At 37.8% G+C, this 18732-nt stretch overlaps 2 protein-coding genes across 2 annotated transcripts; both read left to right on the plus strand.

The window, feature by feature from the left end:
- Positions 1 to 722: 722 nt before the first annotated feature.
- On the plus strand, positions 723 to 5288 carry LOC104228405 (protein unc-13 homolog). Its single transcript, XM_070152895.1, has 4 exons — positions 723 to 1632; positions 2565 to 3020; positions 3648 to 3837; positions 3923 to 5288. The coding sequence occupies exons 1-4, from the start codon at positions 748 to 750 to the stop codon at positions 4843 to 4845; spliced, it is 2454 nt and encodes an 817-aa protein (XP_070008996.1). The 5' UTR covers positions 723 to 747; the 3' UTR covers positions 4846 to 5288.
- Positions 5289 to 7426: 2138 nt separating this feature from the next.
- On the plus strand, positions 7427 to 8293 carry LOC138875927 (uncharacterized). The gene has a single exon (XM_070154806.1). The coding sequence runs from the start codon at positions 7427 to 7429 to the stop codon at positions 8291 to 8293; it is 867 nt and encodes a 288-aa protein (XP_070010907.1).
- Positions 8294 to 18732: the final 10439 nt, after the last annotated feature.

Raw genomic sequence — 18732 nt, forward strand, 5'->3', positions numbered from 1 at the left:
CTTCTTTCCTTGTGTATGAGTACTATGGTTGACTAGTGTTTTCTTGAAATTATTTGAATGAAGTGTATATTGAACATAGTCCTTAATTATCCTTCCTTAAAGGTTGACTAGTTGTGTGAGTGGCTTTTTTTTTTTTTTTTGGTTTTGAGCCAGATCTTGACCATTTATTATGTTAGTGGTGTCCTCGTTAACATTATTATTATTATTATTATTATTATTATTATTATTATTATTATTATTATCATCATCATCATCTTGTTTTGCTGTTGTGATATTATTAGCCAATCAGGCTTTCCGTGATAGAATTTTGCAGGATGTATAGAGTTTCAGTTAACTTCCGTTTCTGATGATGGACCTGCTTAATGCAGCTAAGGCTAGTTAGATGTAGTGGCTAACCTTGAGCATTATTCCTTAAGGGACTTTATTCTGCTCTTTTTATGTAATTTCGTTGACTACCCATCATGTTTTTGTCTTTTGCTGTAGAATTATTGTTTTACCTCTTTGTCTTGTTTGCTCTTAGAATTTTGCATTCTTGGTCAATTTTTTTCAGGAGTGAAACGGAAATCTGTCTTTTAGTTGCTGTTGCAATTAGTCAGGCTTAAAGTTATTGACTTTCTTTCTACTCTGTTCTTTCCAACAAAAAGGTTTCAGCGTAAAATTTTCCGCACTTCCTCATGAGCGTTGAAGATTTATTACTGCTTAGTGAATGGTTAATTGGTGCAATTCACTATAATAAGTCATGCTTCAATGTGCGTGATACAGGTTGGAAGAAGAATTGAGTCAACAGTTCTCCCACTGGAGCTCTTACAGCAGTTCAAAGCTGCAGATTTTACTGATCAGAGAGAGTACGATGCGTGGCAGAAAAGAAATCTAAAAATGCTCGAGGCTGGACTTCTTTTACATCCACACATGCCACTGGATAAGTCGAATACTGCTGCGCAGAGGCTGCGGCAAATTATTCAAGCTGCCTTAGACCGTCCAATAGAAACAGGGAGAAACAATGAGTCAATGCAAGTTCTCCGAACAGCTGTAATGACTCTTGCTAATAGGTCACCTGATGGATCTCTTTTTGAATCATGCCACTGGGCTGACGGTTTCCCTTTGAACCTCAGACTCTATGAGATACTTCTGGAGGCATGCTTTGATGTAAATGATGAAGCGTCCATCATAGAGGAAGTTGATGAACTTATGGATCTCATAAAGAAAACTTGGGGAATTCTCGGACTTAATCAAATGCTTCACAATATTTGCTTTTCGTGGGTTTTATTTAACCGTTATGTTGCAACTGGACAAGTTGAGAATGATCTGTTAGATGCTGCTGATAGTCAGCTAGCTGAAGTCGCAAAAGATGCAAAGACAACAAAAGATTCTGCATATGCTAAGATTCTGAATTCTACATTAACAGCAATGTTGGGCTGGGCTGAGAAAAGGCTCCTTGCATACCATGACACTTTCGATGCCGGGAATATTGAATCAATGCCAACCATTGTATCTATAGGGGTATCTGCAGCAAAAATTCTTGTTGAAGATATTTCTAATGAGTATCGTCGGCGGCGTAAGAGCGAAGTTGATGTGGCTCGGAGTAGAATTGACACTTACATCAGGTCATCACTTCGCACTGCATTTGCTCAGGCAAGTTCCATCTTTTCTAACTTTTAATGGGAGCATAACAGTTATTAGGCTTGATTTCTTTTAGACGAAGTTATTGTTGTAGACTTTTTTAGCAAGCACCACCTTTTGACTAGCTGCTTTCACAAAGTTATGTTATTAGTGTTTGTTAAATTGACAAATTAGGATTATAAGGTGTGAATTCGTGAATTTTCTAACTTTTGTTGTCTGGCATACTTTTAACATTTAAAATTATGGGAAAGCATTTTTCAAACAGAAGTATAAGTGTTGCATGCCTCAAAGCATGTCTATTAATGTGAATGTGGGTAAAATACTGCATCTATCTCCTTTATCAAAAAATACTGCATCTATCTCAAATTGCTCCACCTTTTGTTTGGGTCGTTTCCAATCTGATTCTACTTTCAGCTCCAATTTATGTTATATACTTTCTATCTTGGTCATATCAGTCCTAGTGCCTTAGTAAACACTTACTGTAGCTTTGTCAGTTTGGACACTTATTTTTCCTTGTCTTCTCTCTTTACATATTTGTGATATGTAAAGTTATATTTCCAGCTTTCCCATGTCTCACCTTCATGAAACCTATACTTCAGTGGCTAAACCCTGCCAACATGTCTCAAACCTGTATGAAATTTTCCTTTCCTGTAAGTTTTTCCAGAATTCTCATATTTGGGGGCATAGGCTCCTCCTTCAATTTTCACCAGCCCATCTCAAACTTGTACGAAGTCTTAGTTCCCTCTAAGTTTTGCCACGATTCTCATATTTGGGGTATATTTGTAATGATTTTCTTCTGTCAGCAGATGTTTGTAGAAAGGGCAGTGATTGTGCTTGGTGCTGTTGCTTATTGCTTAGCTTAAAAAGTCAGCTTAACATGTTAATGGAATGAACCATCTGAATAGAGTGCAATTTAAAACTGGAATTTGGTTTCTTGGATGCAGTTAATGGAGAAGGCGGATTCAAGCAGGAGAGCATCAAGACATCAACCAAATCCTCTTCCTGTCCTTGCCATCCTCGCAAAGGATGTCGGTGAGCTGGCTTCTAAAGAGAACGAGATTTTTAGTCCCATCTTGAAGAGATGGCATCCTTTTGCTGCAGGTGTGGCTGTTGCCACCCTACACGTTTGCTACGGGAATGAGCTGAAACAATTTGTTTCGGGTATAACGGAATTGACACCAGATGCTGTACAAGTACTGAGAGCAGCAGATAAACTGGAGAAAGATCTTGTGCAGATTGCTGTTGAAGATTCAGTGGACAGTGATGATGGTGGGAAGGCCATTATCCGTGAGATGCCACCATTTGAAGCTGAAGGTGCAATAGGCAACATGGTGAAAGATTGGATTAAGACAAGAATAGACAGACTCAAGGAATGGGTTGACAGAAATCTCCAACAAGAGGTATGGACTCGTCAGTTGATATTTGCTTTCAACTTCCCATACACAAGGCGGAAACAACTATTTTATATCTGTTTATCTGCTGTGATTAGAAGGCAACTTTTGTCTCTATCATAGGCCCATAGCGCATTTCCCTTGATCAAACCCCTCAGCAGCCGAATTTGATGTTTTGTGGTAAGAACCAAGAGTATATACAAGTTGAACGCATGGAGTGACATCATATACCTAGAAAAAGACAAGAAAAAGTCACTTCCAGAACCCTCCCTATTACATGATTTTGGGTTTTAAAAATGAGATAATTATTCTGAGCAAACTTTTCCTTTCTTGAGCAGGTTAAGTAGCCCCATACAAACGTCAAGAGACTTTTTAGACTTGAACACCTTAGATTAAAGATAGCCGCAGGCCTGTAGGAAACTGAGGTTTTCATCTCATAGGCCCTATATGAACTTATTTTTCTGAACTCCGCACGCATATAACATCTGCTCCTGATACAGAGAGGATCATTTATTTTTTGGATGACCCTACAATCCTGCCTTTAGATTGTAGAAATTGCTGATTAAATTTTGTTTTTAACTATGCTTATCTTATATCTTTGGTTTGCGTTCTTATCTTGTTTTCTGTGATAAAAAGGTCTGGAATCCTCAAGCTAATGAAGGAGGATTTGCCCCCTCTGCTGTTGAAGTCCTGAGGATTATTGATGAAACTTTAGACGCATTCTTCCAGCTACCGATACCCATGCATCCAGCATTGCTCCCAGACTTGATGAGTGGCCTCGATAGATATCTTCAGTATTACGTATCAAAGGCAAAATCTGGATGTGGTAATTTTTCTAGATCTTATTATGAATAGAAAGACCACAGTTTTTATAGTGTAACATGTCCATTAATGAGTAGTCCCATTTGTAGGATCAAGGAACACATATGTTCCAACCATGCCTGCACTAACCAGGTGTACGACTGCTACAAAGTTGTGGAAGAAGAAGGATAAGATGCTTAATACGAAGAGGAACTCACAGGTTGCTACAATGAATGGTGATAACTCATCTGGGGTACTGCAGTTGTGTGTACGTATAAATACTTTCCATAGAATTCGGACTGAGGTAGAAGTTCTCGAGAAGAGAATTATTACTCTTTTGAGGAATTCTGAATCTGCTCATGTAGAAGACTTTTCAAATGGGTTAGGTAAGAAGTTTGAAATCTCCCCTGCTGCTTGTATCGAGGGGATCCAACAACTCTCTGAGGCAGTCGCCTATAGGATTATCTTTCATGATCTAAGTCCTGTTTTATGGGATGGACTGTATATTGGGGAGCCAGCTTCTTCGCGCATTGAGCCTTTCCTTCAAGAACTCGAAAAGAATCTGACAATCATATCAAACACTGTTAATGAAAGAGTCCGGACTCGGATGGTTGCGGACATAATGAGAGCATCCTTTGATGGTTTCCTTTTGGTTTTGCTTGCTGGAGGACCTTCTAGGGCTTTCACTCAGCAGGATTCACAAATTATAGAGGACGATTTCAAGTCCCTCAAAGATGTATTCTGGGCAAATGGGGACGGATTGCCCGTGGATGTGATAAACAAATACTCAACAACAGTAAGGGATGTACTTCCTCTTTTCCGGGCTGATGCAGAGAGCCTCATCGAGCGCTTCAGGCGATCAACTTTGGAAACTTATGGTTCATCCGCAAAATCGAGGCTTCCCTTGCCCCCTACATCAGGGCAATGGAACCCAACTGAACCAAACACCCTTTTACGTGTCTTGTGCTACCGAAATGATGAAGCTGCTTCCAAGTTCCTTAAAAAGACTTACAACTTGCCTAAGAAACTGTGATTGATTGGAAGTTGTGATCAAGGAAAGTAGCTTCTTGATTGGAGATCGATCTTGGCCGATGTTTTGGATGTTCCCTGATATGAATCAGATTGACCTAGAAGATCCTCAAGCCAAGGGTTATAGATATCTTGGAATATTTAAGGACTGGCAATTTTCTTGTATAGTAAAAAGTTTGGATCTTTGGTTACTTCATTTCAGCATGTTGCTTTCAGAAGGGTAGGAATCTGAGGCGGCGGTAAGCATTTATTCGAGGGAACAGTTTGTGGAGATATGTTCCAATTATTTTGCTTGTTTATAGATTTTCAGGTCCCAACAACAGGGTAATTGATTTAAGATTCATTGTCTTCTACATATATATTCGTTTATTCCTTCTGATTTCCCTATGTAGTCACAGAAATTTGGATGGCTTTTGTTAATAGTATTTATATACTGGTATTTATTGATGTACGGAGTATTATGTTCCCCTAGTTTATTTCTGATGAAGTCCAAAGTCGAGCCACCAGGATTGACCATGAGTTGGTTGTTTGGTTCAGTATAACCTAGGAGTGTAGTTATATGGTTATGAATTGATTGTAATAGTTGTTCATGTGTTTGCTTTAGACCGGCTTAAAGAGATACAGTCAAACTTTTATATAAAGTATCGTTTGTTTCGAATATTTTTGGATGTTATACCGAAGTGATGTTATATTATAACATAACATGAAAATTGGTTCCGGAAAAACTTGGCTTTGATAGTAAAATATTATTATATAGGGGTGTTATTATAGAGAGGTCTGTCTATATATATATATATTCTAGATAGGCGTACCATGGGCCCAACAAATTGAACTCAAATACGTACTTTTAGTGTGTGTGTTGAAAATTTTATTACAATTAAGTTTGGTATATTTATCTTCATATACAATTGCTTAGTCAAGATGAATTAAGTGTTATTAAAATAATGGTAATTACATGATGACATTTTGAATTCTTATTTTTTTCTAAAGTATATTAATAAATAAATAAAAACTCTTTTTCTTCTCAAATTTAACTTTGGAAACGTTCTTTCTTGCTCCTAAATTCTCAATTCCATTTCAGGTACGCATTCGTCTTCTTGCTATTGGTCTCTATACATTTGTCTTCTTACTATTGGTCCTCAATATTTGTGTAAAGTCTCTTGTGTCTAAATTTATATTCATTCTTTGTCAAAGTTAGAGGTTTTAATTCTTTTTTATAGCTGCATTAGGAATTTTTGTGTCCAATCTTAATTCTCCTTTTTCTCTTAATTTCTTCCTACATTTCCCTGAGTTTTTCTTTTCCACCTTATTTCATAATTTAAATGTCTATTTTTTTAATTTTTTTTGTAATTGTCTCTCCTCTTTTATATTATTAGAAAAATTAAATCAGTAATAATATTACATTAATCTGCTCCACTAATCAAATAGCTTTGTAATACTTATCTTAAAATATTAAAACGCTACATATCACTTCAGTTTTTCATATTACTATCGTATACCTATTCATTTTATTTTTATTAACCAATTGCTAAGTAAATAAAATCTGGCTTTCGAATAGATATGTTTTGTTGCTTCTAAAGTATTAAGTTTTGTATGTTGTTTTGTTTAATGAAATTTATAAAAAATTAATTGAAAAATCATATTGATTTTCTGTGTACTTTAGAAATTAGTCAAAAAATGATCTTAAAATAAATTTGATAATCAAATATTTGAAATTAATAAATTAATCAGCTGATCCATGTCAATTTCTTAGACTCATTTTACATGTATTGGACAGAGTGTAAGACAGTTTTCTACATTATAGTTCAGTGTTGAACTTATCTGAAAAAATAATTAGTAGTTAATTATATTTTCAAGTATTTTTAAGTTAATAAATTTTATTATGTCTTTATTGAATCTAAGCAATTGTACAACATTATATTTAATCAAAAAGAGGCAGTTTAATATTGCATAATGATATGATAATATTAGAAGTAACAAAATTGTAGTGTTTTTATTTTTATTTTTATCAACAAGCATGTTAATTATAAACTAAATATGATTAAATAGAATAAAATTTCCTTTTTTCTACTTGAAAAATATTTACACCACTTGTGGTTTACAAAAGACTTGATGGAAATTTTTTAAAAATAAATTATAAGGTTTTCCAAAAAATTAGTCATATAATTTACATGTAGTAGTAGTTCACTTTATACTAATCATCGAGTTAGAAGCTAAAAGATTAATATGGGTTCATGAAATTTGTAAATAATGACAGTTGCAATTAAATGAATCGTCGGAAAATGCAGAGGTGAAACGATTTGGGTGGACAATCAACCAGTCATAGATTTGGATTTTTCGAGAGAGAAAACCACTCTTTCTCCACTCTCTAACCAAATATCACTGACATGACCACATCCCCACCCCCTGGCGGAGGATCCATCCTCTAAAATACCACTAGATCCCCATACAAGCGCCTCCCAATTTGAGATGGAGGAAGACACCTTAAAAAAAATTCTTTCAAAGCGATCCTACTGGAAAAAAAATTGATGTCCACCACTTCATATGGTCTAACCCACTCCCCTCCCCTCCCCTGTTCGAACTAAATGCGGGGAATATCTCCAGCCCTTTGTCAAAGGAAGATAAGAACTATATCTACTATGGAAATACTCCCTAATAGTAAAACTATTTGGAAGAAAATTCTACATCAGCTTCTGCGAGCAAAGCTCGCACATTTTTGGAAGCCCATTGAACCCCTAACGCTAATCGACCTGGGTTATGATATCTTCATCGTCAAATTCAACTTAAAGGCTAGCATGAACAAAGTCCTGACTGAGGGACCCTGGTTTGTCACGTGCCACTTTCTTTTTATACAGAAATGGGAACCAAACTTTGTCCCAGCTGAATCCAAACTTGCTATTAAAGCAATTTGGATCAGACTCCCACAGCTCCCAACAGAGTTCTATGACAAAGTGATTCTCGAGCAAGGGGGTAATAGTGTGGGCAAACTGCTGAAGATAGAAACATGTACCTCCTCCACCCTTAGGGGGAGATACGCTAGGATATGTGTTCAAGTTCCATTAGACATTCCAGTCACCACCGCGGTCACCATCGGAACCCACAATCAACCCATCCTATATGAGGGGGAAGGGATTCTCTGCAAAGGATGTGGGAAAATTGGCCACACACTTCGCCACTGTCCATTCACGCCCAAAATCAATGAAGCCAACAACCCAACTAATCCAAATCCTACATCCACAACTACAGGCAAAGCTCATGCCGAAGACTCTTTGTGGCAAACGATTCCATTCAGGCAGAATAAAAAAGGAACCCACAGAGGAAACCACTTGCCTAGGCCATTCAAAGCATCACCGGAGCATCCCACGATCCAGGTAAGGCAGTACATTGAAGCTACAAGTACATTCCTTGACCTTGAGGCCACCGCTAGTGGCGGCGGCAGCCCCAAAAACTAACGAATATCTGAATCTAGGGGAACATATGGGCCCTATGGGTTGGGCTACGGAGATCCAAAAAGACTTTATGTCTTTAAGTCCCAACTCTGATAAAGGCCCATCTTCACAAGGGGACCTTATCAAAACAAGTGAAGCCCCACATGTAAAGTGGATTGGGCTGAAAAGGCATCTGCATAAGCCAGTCACAAACACAAAAGATGCCACTTTAGGGAATATCTCCATTCCTAAAAATCCAAATCCAGTATACGAATATGGGAACCCAAATGACAATACCCCTCCCAAATCGGGTACTTTGACACAATTAAAGAGTATATCTTCTTTGAAAAAGGAACCCGTATCAGCATAATCCCATCCTAATTTGGCCCACTCACTGACAAAAGGCCACTCTAATGCGCATGCACTTGCACAATGCACTACACACTCTCTTATCTCCCCTACGTTGCCTCTTCCAGTGAAGGTAATCAATTACCTGTTACAAACCCAAGAATCAATACTAGCTTTGAGGTTACACCCCCGTCAATCCCTCAAAATTATTTGCAGAAGGCAAATCGTCTCACATGAAACCCAGAGAGGAGATGAATTATAATGCGTCTCCCTCCTCCACTTTTTCATTCACCCCTAGTCACACCACAAGCCCCGATCACTCTATTCTCTCTCATGGAAAACAACAACCCTCCTTCCCAAACACAGACCACAACCCCGTTAACCATCTCTACCACTCCAATGCCTCCAGAGCTCATGATGGAGTCATGGTTGGGGATGGCGCTCCAAGGACATACCCAGAACCTCCAAATGATGGTTGGGTTGTTCCTAATGGAGATAACCATCCAAAATCATTGGTACCTAGCTCGACTAGACACACAGCTTCTCCACTAAGGTCTGGCAAACTTTGGACACCAGTTATGGATGTCCACCCTACTCCAAGCCCAGTATATGAGGCAACAACAACCCCTTTCCATGGAGGAACTCAACACACTCATGGGCTATCTTTGCAAGACCATGCCCTTCTTCCCACTTATGAATCTGGAGGCTCCACTCCCATATCCATCATTCCAACTCTGGCCACCAATATTCCAAGTCCTTCAGCCACCACTATCACAACCACTCTCTCCCATCGATCTTCTGAGCAGGGGCACCACCATGGCACTAGACTATCTCCAAGAGTCCCATGTGGACCTGGAGAACATGCTAGAAAAATTAGGGATCCCAAAGACAAAGGCCTTTAACATGTAGGAACCTCTGGAGATAGAGTTCAAAGAGCAGCCAGGAAAAATGCTTATTGCTCTGTTCCCCAAAAAACTCATAAGCTGCAAACTCGATCTCCGGTTACTCTCATTTCCAAACTCAAGAAACTCAACAATGTCTCTGGTCCCTCTGGTGAGCACTATGAACCCAACCCCAGTGGTCAAGGGTAAGGGAATCAAAAGGAAAGCTCCAACCAAAAACCCCCTCTTAATGAACTTCATAACATGGAATGCTAGGGGGCCAACAGTGCGGAGTTTCATAGACACTGCTCATCTATGGTGAAGATCCATAACCCTACCATGTTGGTCTTACTAGAGACAAGAATGGCAGACCAAAAACATCTAACTACTGAGCTCAAGTTTGATGCCCAATTCCAATCCCCTGCTATTGGGAAATCTGGGGGGGATTGTTCTCATGTGGAAGGATGGTCTTATTAAGCTAGAGGAAGTAGCTACTAATCCACAGGGAGTGCATGTCATGGCCAAGGTAATCCCATCCTCTACTAATGGTTTTTTTCTCCAATATATGCTAGTAACTGTGTTAATAATAGAAATAAGCTTTGGAATACATTAGAGGATATGGCTTCTGTGTATGGGGTAGTTGGCTTGTTGGAGGAAATTTCAATGAACTCCTAAAAGCCAGGGATAAGTTTGGGGCGAATAGCTTGAACACTAATCGAAGTAATAGATTTTAGGAATGCTTAAGCAGTTGCAAATTAGTGGACTTAGGGTTTAAAGGCTCTAAATATACTTGATCTAATAAGAGATACTCCAATAAGCAAGACATAATCCTAGAAAGATTTGATAGGTGCTTTGAAATTGATGTTTGGATTGAGAAATTCCCAGAATCGACTATTACACACCTTCCTCGGACCCACTCAGATCACTGTCTTCTTTTTTAAGCCTATCCCAGCAGAATCACAACAGGGCAAATAAACCCTTTAAGTTTGAATCTATATGGTGCAGTCACCCTAACTTCCTCCCTCTTGTGGAGGACAGTTTTGATGCTAGGACTGATATTCTAAAAGCTACATCTATATTTACCAATAGAGTAACTGACTGGAATAAACATGTATTTGGCAACATCTTCCATAGGAAAGTCATATCCTTGCCAGACTTTCTGATATCCACAAGTCCAATGCCTATCCCTGTAGCACCTTCCTTCAGGAGCTGGAAGCCAAGCTCCAACATGGATTCTCTGCCATTCTAAAAAGTGAAGAAGACTTCTGGAAGCTTAAATCCAGAATTAGTTGGTTGAGTGAGGGTGATGCTAACACCAAATTCTTTCATATATCCACTCTTAATAGAAAAAGGAGGAACATGATCATGTCCCTCAAGGATGAGGTGGGGAACAACATTCAGAATCCCCAGGACATTAAGGGCACAATTCTTAACTACTTCAGTAAGATATATACCACTGAATATCATAGCTCAGTGTTGAACAGGATCCATATCATTGATAGTACTAATGTTATGAATACCATGGAGCAAGACACCATTGACTCCACCATTAGACTCTCTGAGATCAAGTGTGCCATGTTCTCCTTCAAGGCCATGAAGGCACCTGGGCCTAATGGCCTCCATCCCTTCTTCTATTAGAAGTATTGGAACATAGCCTCCAACAGTGTAATCCAATTCTGCAACATTGTCTTTTTCACAAGTTTGGTCCCTCTTGAAATAAAACAAACCAATCTCTGCCTCATCCCTAAATGCCCTAATGCCACCATGTTGAAAAACTTCAGACCAATTAGTCTGTGCAACACACTGTATAAGTTGATCACTAAGATCATTGTCAATAGAATCAAACCATTGCTCTAAAACATCATTGGCCTTACTCAAGCTAGCTTTCTATCCAATAGAAGAGCCGCTAATAATGCCATTGTGGTCCGAGAGTACATTATCACTTCCAAAACATGAAAGGTAAGAATGCCAAAATGATCCTGAAAGTAAACTTAGAGAAGGCTTTTGATAGGTTAGAATGGTCTTTCATCAGAGAATCCCTTCTTTTCTTCAACTTCCCTATTAAGCTTACCACCCACATCGTGTCCTATATCACTACAAGCTCCATCTCCATCCTAGTCAATGGAACGCAGACCGAGTACTTCAAACCTAGTTGAGGCATTAGGCAAGGGGATCCTATGTCGCCCTACGTGTTCATCATATGCATGAAAAGGCTTTCTAGGGACATTGACAGTGTTGTAACTAAGAAGGATTGGTGTCCTATCTGTTATGCCCCACAATATTACATCAATATTACGTTCTATAGTATTATATTACGACGATGTTATGCTCTGCGGTAATATGTTACGATGGTGTTACCCTCTGCAGTAATGTATTACGATTGATATTACGTCCTGCAGTAAGAAGTTACGACGATATTGCACCCTGTAGTATTGTACGTGAAATTTGTCGTAAGGTAATTGACATCAGTCCAAGGAAAAGATTATTCGGAGATTATAAGGATTATGCTATTTCAAACAAGTAATAAGTTAATTCGTGAAGGTTAGAGGGGAAGAAATTCAAAGGAAACGAATTTTCGTCCAAGTTTTGCATTTGGGATAAAATACGGGTCCAGCGGTATTTCGAGCGATAATACCCGATAATTATAAACTAGTACCATGCAAGGTACCATATGACCACGATAGTGTAATATATAAAGTATATATGAAGTATTCTAAAATAAATAGAATTTTAAGTAATTTGACACAATTCTTAATTATACGGGTAATTAGTTAATTATCGGATAACGGGATATTATTTATTTAATTAATTATTGGATAAGATTAACAATCTTTCACGTGGCAGCCTTATAACTTAAACTAAGTGACTCTTGTTTTTTTTTTTATAAAAACGTGGCATACATCTTAAGTGCCATTTGATATATAATGTGATCTTCTATTTTTTTTTGTTAAGCACATCAAATGTGTGATTATATAATACATTCAAGTAGGACGTGTTCAAGTTAGAGAGATTCAGTTAAATTTTGGATGTGAATTATTGAACAAGACTCTTTGATTTAGACTTCACACTTCAAGTCTGATTGAGAGTGTCATGGAAATGGATGCTTAATTGAAACTAGCTTTTTAATTTGATTCAATTTCCTATATTCCTCAAAAAATAAAAAACATTTCCAGTAGATATTTCCTCATAATATCAAACACGTATTCATGCTTCTACTTGGTGTTTCTTTTGATGCTTATGTGCTGAAATGTGTCAAAAGTTGTAAATTACATGAATAGCAAAACCATGATATGGTTAGCCTTTCAAAATGGTCAGATAGTAGTAATTCATGCTTCAACTTGTGTAAAAAAAATCCCTTTGATGGAATTTGCTTGTCTGAAGAAGATATGGGCAAGGAATGCTCATGTAGTTTTTGGTTGGAAAAAATGTGCGTGTTATTAGAAGGATAAAAAGAAGAGAGTACAGCTTACACAAGTGCATCCCAAGATTCAAGGACTTCCGTAACTGGAGTTATTACTGTTAAATTTGGATTGGCTGCAATTTTATCCATCTAAATCTAGTATGCAGCAACAGATAGCATCAGGTAGAGCAGTAAGCTATTTTTTAAGATAGAACATTATCAACTTGACCTTCTGAGAATTCCCTAGTTGACAACACCACCTTCTATTTTACTGGTTCATGCGGTTCAGGTCTCAACTGCGTAAAGGGTCCAAGTATGTTAAGGCTATCCCTTCTTTCTTTTGGCATGATCCATACGATATGAACGAAACGTGCAAATGCACAAATTCCATAAGTGACTCTACTCATAGAAGTAATAGAAATATCTATGTTCTTTAATTCCCATGTGTCATAATATTTGGGTCTTAGAAAAATACGAAAGTTGAAAAGAGTTTACTTTATGATATTACTCAGAGGCAAAATGGTCTTATGACATTCCGAATAATTTTATTGACGTACTTTTTATGCACTACATTCATGTGCACTGACCCATGACCAGATGGCGTTATATACGCGTATATATGTAAATATATGTATATGGGATATGGGAAAAGGTTATGGCGTTATATACGCACCACCACCTGGTCAGCTGGTATATGATGATGTTGTTGCCCACAGTGGCTGAAATATGATTCAAACGACGTTGTATACGCATATATGGGTATGTATTCAAATGGCGTTATATACGCATATATATATATGTATTCAAACGGCGTTATATACGCGTATATATGTAGGTATATATATGTATATGGGATATGGGAAAGGTTATGGCGTTATATACGCACCACCACCTGATCAGCTGGTATACGATGATGATTTTGCCCACAGTGGCCGATATGATATGATGGGATGCCCTCAGAGGCTGATGATGTTATGAAACATATACCTATGCACGACATGACATTCATACGCATATGCATGACGCTGAAAGTAATTTATGATTTACAAAGTTATTCAGACGTACGGGTTGAGTCATGTACTCCATATGTCTTCCATGTCTCCTATGTATTTATTTATGTGCCTTACATACTCGGTACATTATTTGTACTAACGTCCCTTTTGCCTGGGGACACTGCGTTTCATGCCCGCAGGTCCTGATAGACAGGTCGAGAGCCTTCCAAGTAGGCTATCAGCTCAGCGGAAGATGTTGGTGCGCTCCATTTGCTTCGGAGCTGCGTATTTGGTTAGTATGATTTAGACGTCTATTGTTAGGTATGACGGGACTCTGTTCTGACCTTTGTAACACTTATGTACTCTTAGAGGCTTGTAGACATATGTCGTATATGTGGAAGATTGTACGGCCCTGTCGGCCTATGTTTGAGTTTATAAATGATTATGTTAGCCTATTAGGCCCATATGTCACATGTATATAATGATGTAATAATAAAGGTACATTAAGTTGGTACTCAGTCAAGTAAGGTACTTGGTGCCCGTCGCGGCCCATCGGTTTGGGTCGTGACAAAAGTGGTATCAGAGCCGTTCTGTCTTAGGGATGTCTACAAGCCATGTCTAGTAGAGTCTTGTTTAGGGGTGTGTCGTGCACCACACTTATAAGTATGAAGCTACAAGGCATTTAGGATTGTCACTCTTTCTTCTTACTCTAGATCGTGTGGTAGATCTCACTTATAAGAAGTCAAATTCCAAAATTATTATTTTTTATTTATTATTTGTAATAAGACGATACCTACATCCAGAAAGAAGGTTGGGAAGAGAAATAGTTGTGGAAGAGTTGAGTAAAAGGAAGTCGATTTTTCATGATGCATATGATAAGTAAATGTACTATCTTTAGTAGATCATGTATATGCTAAGACGTATAAGGTTCTTGATGAGGAGTTTATGGCAAGAATACTTATCTACTCTTACGGTAAAAAAAGAATAACGGAATCGGAAGTTAAATACAAGTTTCAGCAAGTAAAATAAGAAAGGTGAAGAAGGGTACGAGACACCCAGTTAATAAAGACTATCATTCAGGAAGGAAGATATAAGCATTTTGAGTTACCTTCAACAGTAACAGATGTACGTACAATTGGCCACACCTATCTCAGTCATGCCCTATGGGGGTTAACAAAAGTAGTATAAGAAGATATGATGGATGAATTGATTGTGTCAGTTGACATTTCCGAAGAATATTGCAAATGTGCTAATAGATCTCTTTATGAGACACATAGATGGTCCACTCCAAAATAGCGCAGCTAGATATGAGTAATACAAAAACATGCACTATAAGCCTTGATGGAATAAATATTACCTTAGTGTAGCTCGTGTCCCTAGTAAAGCGAGAACGTTAAATAACTTGTGAATGTCGTATTGAAGTTTTCACAAGAAAAGGGATATGCAGAAATATTAGCAGAATAATGAGAAGAGAGATAAGGAAGCATTATAAATAAGGTGTGATACATGGATGCAAATGGTAGAGTGTTACAGAACCTATAGTCAAATGAAGAAAGAGACGAAAGGTGATGATCCTTAAGACAAGGAAAGAGTATAGGCCATAAGGTTATATCCTCATATCAAGAAGTAAGTTCGAGACTCCAACACGACTACCAGAGGGGAGAGTTAATCTCCAGAGTAACAGAAATTAGTATGGACTGGTAAACAAGATAAACTAAATATGAATTAGGGACTGAATGATTGGAAAGTACTAAGCGTCATGGGAATTTTAGATTTCGTTCCGGCGATATAGAAGGGACCACAGAAGAAGATTCACAATGAATTCAGAGAATAGTCATTCAGGGAGACGCTTCCCTAGAGCAAGCAATGTAAGCAAAGTTAAGTTTAAGAGACTGTATGTGCCAGTTACGCTAAGTGTCACCCTTGCGAGTAAGGGAATTTGTCATCCTTGGTATAGAAGAATTGCCGTAAGGCGAGTAAGGATCATTGATATTGAGAAACGACAACAAATATGAAGAGGTAAAACATCTATAGGTAGATCCTCGTGGCTTCAACTCTTAGTACACTCCTAAAGGGGGGAATATGGAGTGATGTGGCATTAAGTCAGAATTAAGTGGTTCTAGTGACTATAGAATGGTAAAGGAATAATGCGATAAATGAAAGAGGAATGAGATGGAACTTATCCAAATCTTACAAATACGCTACGATTCAAGAATATTGTGCAAGTACGACATCAAGGAAAGGAAGTAAAGGTTCCTGCCCGAGCTGTTATTGATAATTAAGGAGCCAGTGCAAGACGTAAGTTAAGACCAAGGAAATAACCCAAGAAAGATTTCGCGGAATAGTGACATGAGGATGGGCCAACGAGTAGTTAGTAGTTGATTCAGGGAGAGCCTAGTTATGGCTAGTCAAGAAGCTACAAACAAATCAGCATATCGTGCAAGATAAATGTAGTACACCCCAACATGGAGAATTCAGCCTCGCAATAATGTCATTATAATACTGGAGATATATTCAAATAAAAGTCAGGGTAGTTAAAGGTACCGTATGAGTTTTACGGAAATAAATAAGAGTGCCACTGGAAGACAATCAAAATATTACTTCAAAAGCAACCCTACAAGCACAAGGGTGTGGAAGTAAGTAACTACGGATAAATATAGGCAAGGAAGGACATCAGAAGGTCCGTCAAGTATACAATATAATAGGCTCACAATTTTACAGGAGTCAGAGAGTCTTCTCTAAGTACTACGATGAAGGACTAGCTGAAGATACAAGGAAGAAGGCTTCAACCTAAGCACAATGACCTAAAGAGGAAATGGTTGTGTGACAACAGTCTCCAAACAACCTTGTATGCATTCCCTAGGAAAGTGGCACCTACCGTGGCTAATGAACGGGGAGAAAGATCAAAGGTAATATTCTAGACTATATGAGTTGCACAAAAATTCTGGCATGTGTGGGAACTAGGATGAGTTAAGTATGCACGCAACAAGGGGCAGAAAGACCAGAAAATTAATTGCATACGTTTAAAGAAAGCTGAGATGGAACGAAAGGAATCATTCTATTAATGATCTAGAGTTAATACGTTATGGATACACTCAAGATTTTGGAGCATTATACTTGTTGACAATCATACAGCTATAGAAGACTCTGGTATAAGTTAAAAGAAAGAATTGAGCCCAGGACAAAAACAAAGGATTGAATTATTAAAGGATTGTATCATGCATATTCCATAACTCCCATGAAAGGCTAAGGTAATAACTGATACCACAAGCCACAGATCGGGAGATATCTTAAGCCTACATAGAGGCTGATCAAAAAGAAGAGGAGACTAAAGGGTTACATCGACTAAGCAAAACAGGAAGGACCAAGAGAATTATAGACCTCAGGATCACTCTTAAGTAGCAGAGGTATAAGAAAGATAGTACAGTAGCCATATTTTATAATAGCTCTATAATGAAAGCCAACTGAAGAGTACCAGCCTCATAAGAAGTCAGTACGAAGCTCCCACTAGATTATGTATGTACCAGAGGTGTATGAATTATAATAGAGCTTCAAGTTATGGAGATGAATTATACCTATGTGGAAGGGAGGTCATAAAAGAGATAGAAAATACAATGCGATATTATAAGGTAAGAAAGGTAAAGGTGAACAACGTACAAGAAACTCAAATGCAGGAAGTTGTGAATAGTTCATATTTTGGATAGAAGGCTATAAGCACGGGAGTCCAACAACCGAGAATGATAGCGGCATCGTCGTCGACATGTTTTCCAACCTATAGTTTCTAAGTACTGAGAGATCTAGTTAAGAGAATAGAGAAGAGTTGGGGACAATGTGATGTATCGCTTGACATTCCAAAATAACATAAGGAAATTTATGGTGCAAGCAAGTTGAAGGAAAAATGCGAGTATTATAAATGGACAGTTATAGGTCGCAAGCTAAAGTATGATAGAGCGACAAAGTTTTAAGAAAACGTGAGTAAGAATGAGGAAAGGCAAGTGAAAAGGTGACGAGAATGGATAAGTCCTCAGGATTAAGTCCATGAAAACAAGAGAGATAATGGTTTCTCTAAGTTATTGAAAGTTCAGTATAGCCTAAATAAACTCAAAGGAATCTAAGAATAATAACATTTAGAAAGAATGAAATGATGGCCTAGTAATAAAATGAAGGGATAATTGTGACAGATAAAGGATGACGTTTGAGCCTTCGTTTGAATAATGATTTGAAAAAGAAGAAGAAGAGAAAATAGAAGAAAAGAAGGAGAAAAAGATTTCACTGGTGGCACCAAATCAAGATACCCCCATAAGGTGAATCACATTGAGACACTATGAAATATGATTATGGAAATCACTTCAAATATTCCTCAATACAACGTAAGCCCTAGCGATAATGTATTACGTAAAAAGTTTCAAGTCTTCAAGTAAAGGATTATCGATCAACATTGAGGCGAATCAACAATGGTCAGACATAAGTTACACAATATGACATGAGCCTAGGACATGATTCTTAAGAAGAACGGTAATGAAGGGGGCATTGAAGGACTGAGATTTATACCTAAAGGGTAGGAAACAAAAGTAACTGGGAACTTGGTAAGCACACCTCAATAAAGGTAGATTGAAGCAAATATTATAGTATAATATAACCCAGGTAAATGCAGTAAAGTCATGTGAATGGGTAACCAGATCTATAAAATAAGATATGGCCATATTCGCAAGTTCTACAAAGTATCGAGCAAAGGACTTCAGTATACTTATAGAGGCCCAAAGAGGTATCCTATTAAGCCTTGTATATACAAAGTAAGACCTCGAGATTGACTAAAAGATAAAAGGAAAAAGGAAAGATGAA

The sequence above is a fragment of the Nicotiana sylvestris genome, chromosome 8 (assembly GCF_000393655.2).
Source record: "Nicotiana sylvestris chromosome 8, ASM39365v2, whole genome shotgun sequence".
In the NCBI taxonomy this organism is placed as follows: domain Eukaryota; kingdom Viridiplantae; phylum Streptophyta; class Magnoliopsida; order Solanales; family Solanaceae; genus Nicotiana; species Nicotiana sylvestris.

Bases quoted from the DNA above. Each gene is read 5' to 3' on its own strand.
- LOC104228405 (XM_070152895.1), top strand. From the start codon at position 748: ATGTGCGTGATACAGGTTGGAAGAAGAATTGAGTCAACAGTTCTCCCA. The intron at 3,021-3,647 runs GTATGGACTCGT...TGTGATAAAAAG, and splicing joins ACAGAAATCTCCAACAAGAG to GTCTGGAATCCTCAAGCTAA. The intron at 3,838-3,922 runs GTAATTTTTCTA...TCCCATTTGTAG, and splicing joins AAAGGCAAAATCTGGATGTG to GATCAAGGAACACATATGTT.
- LOC138875927 (XM_070154806.1), top strand. From the start codon at position 7,427: ATGCGGGGAATATCTCCAGCCCTTTGTCAAAGGAAGATAAGAACTATA.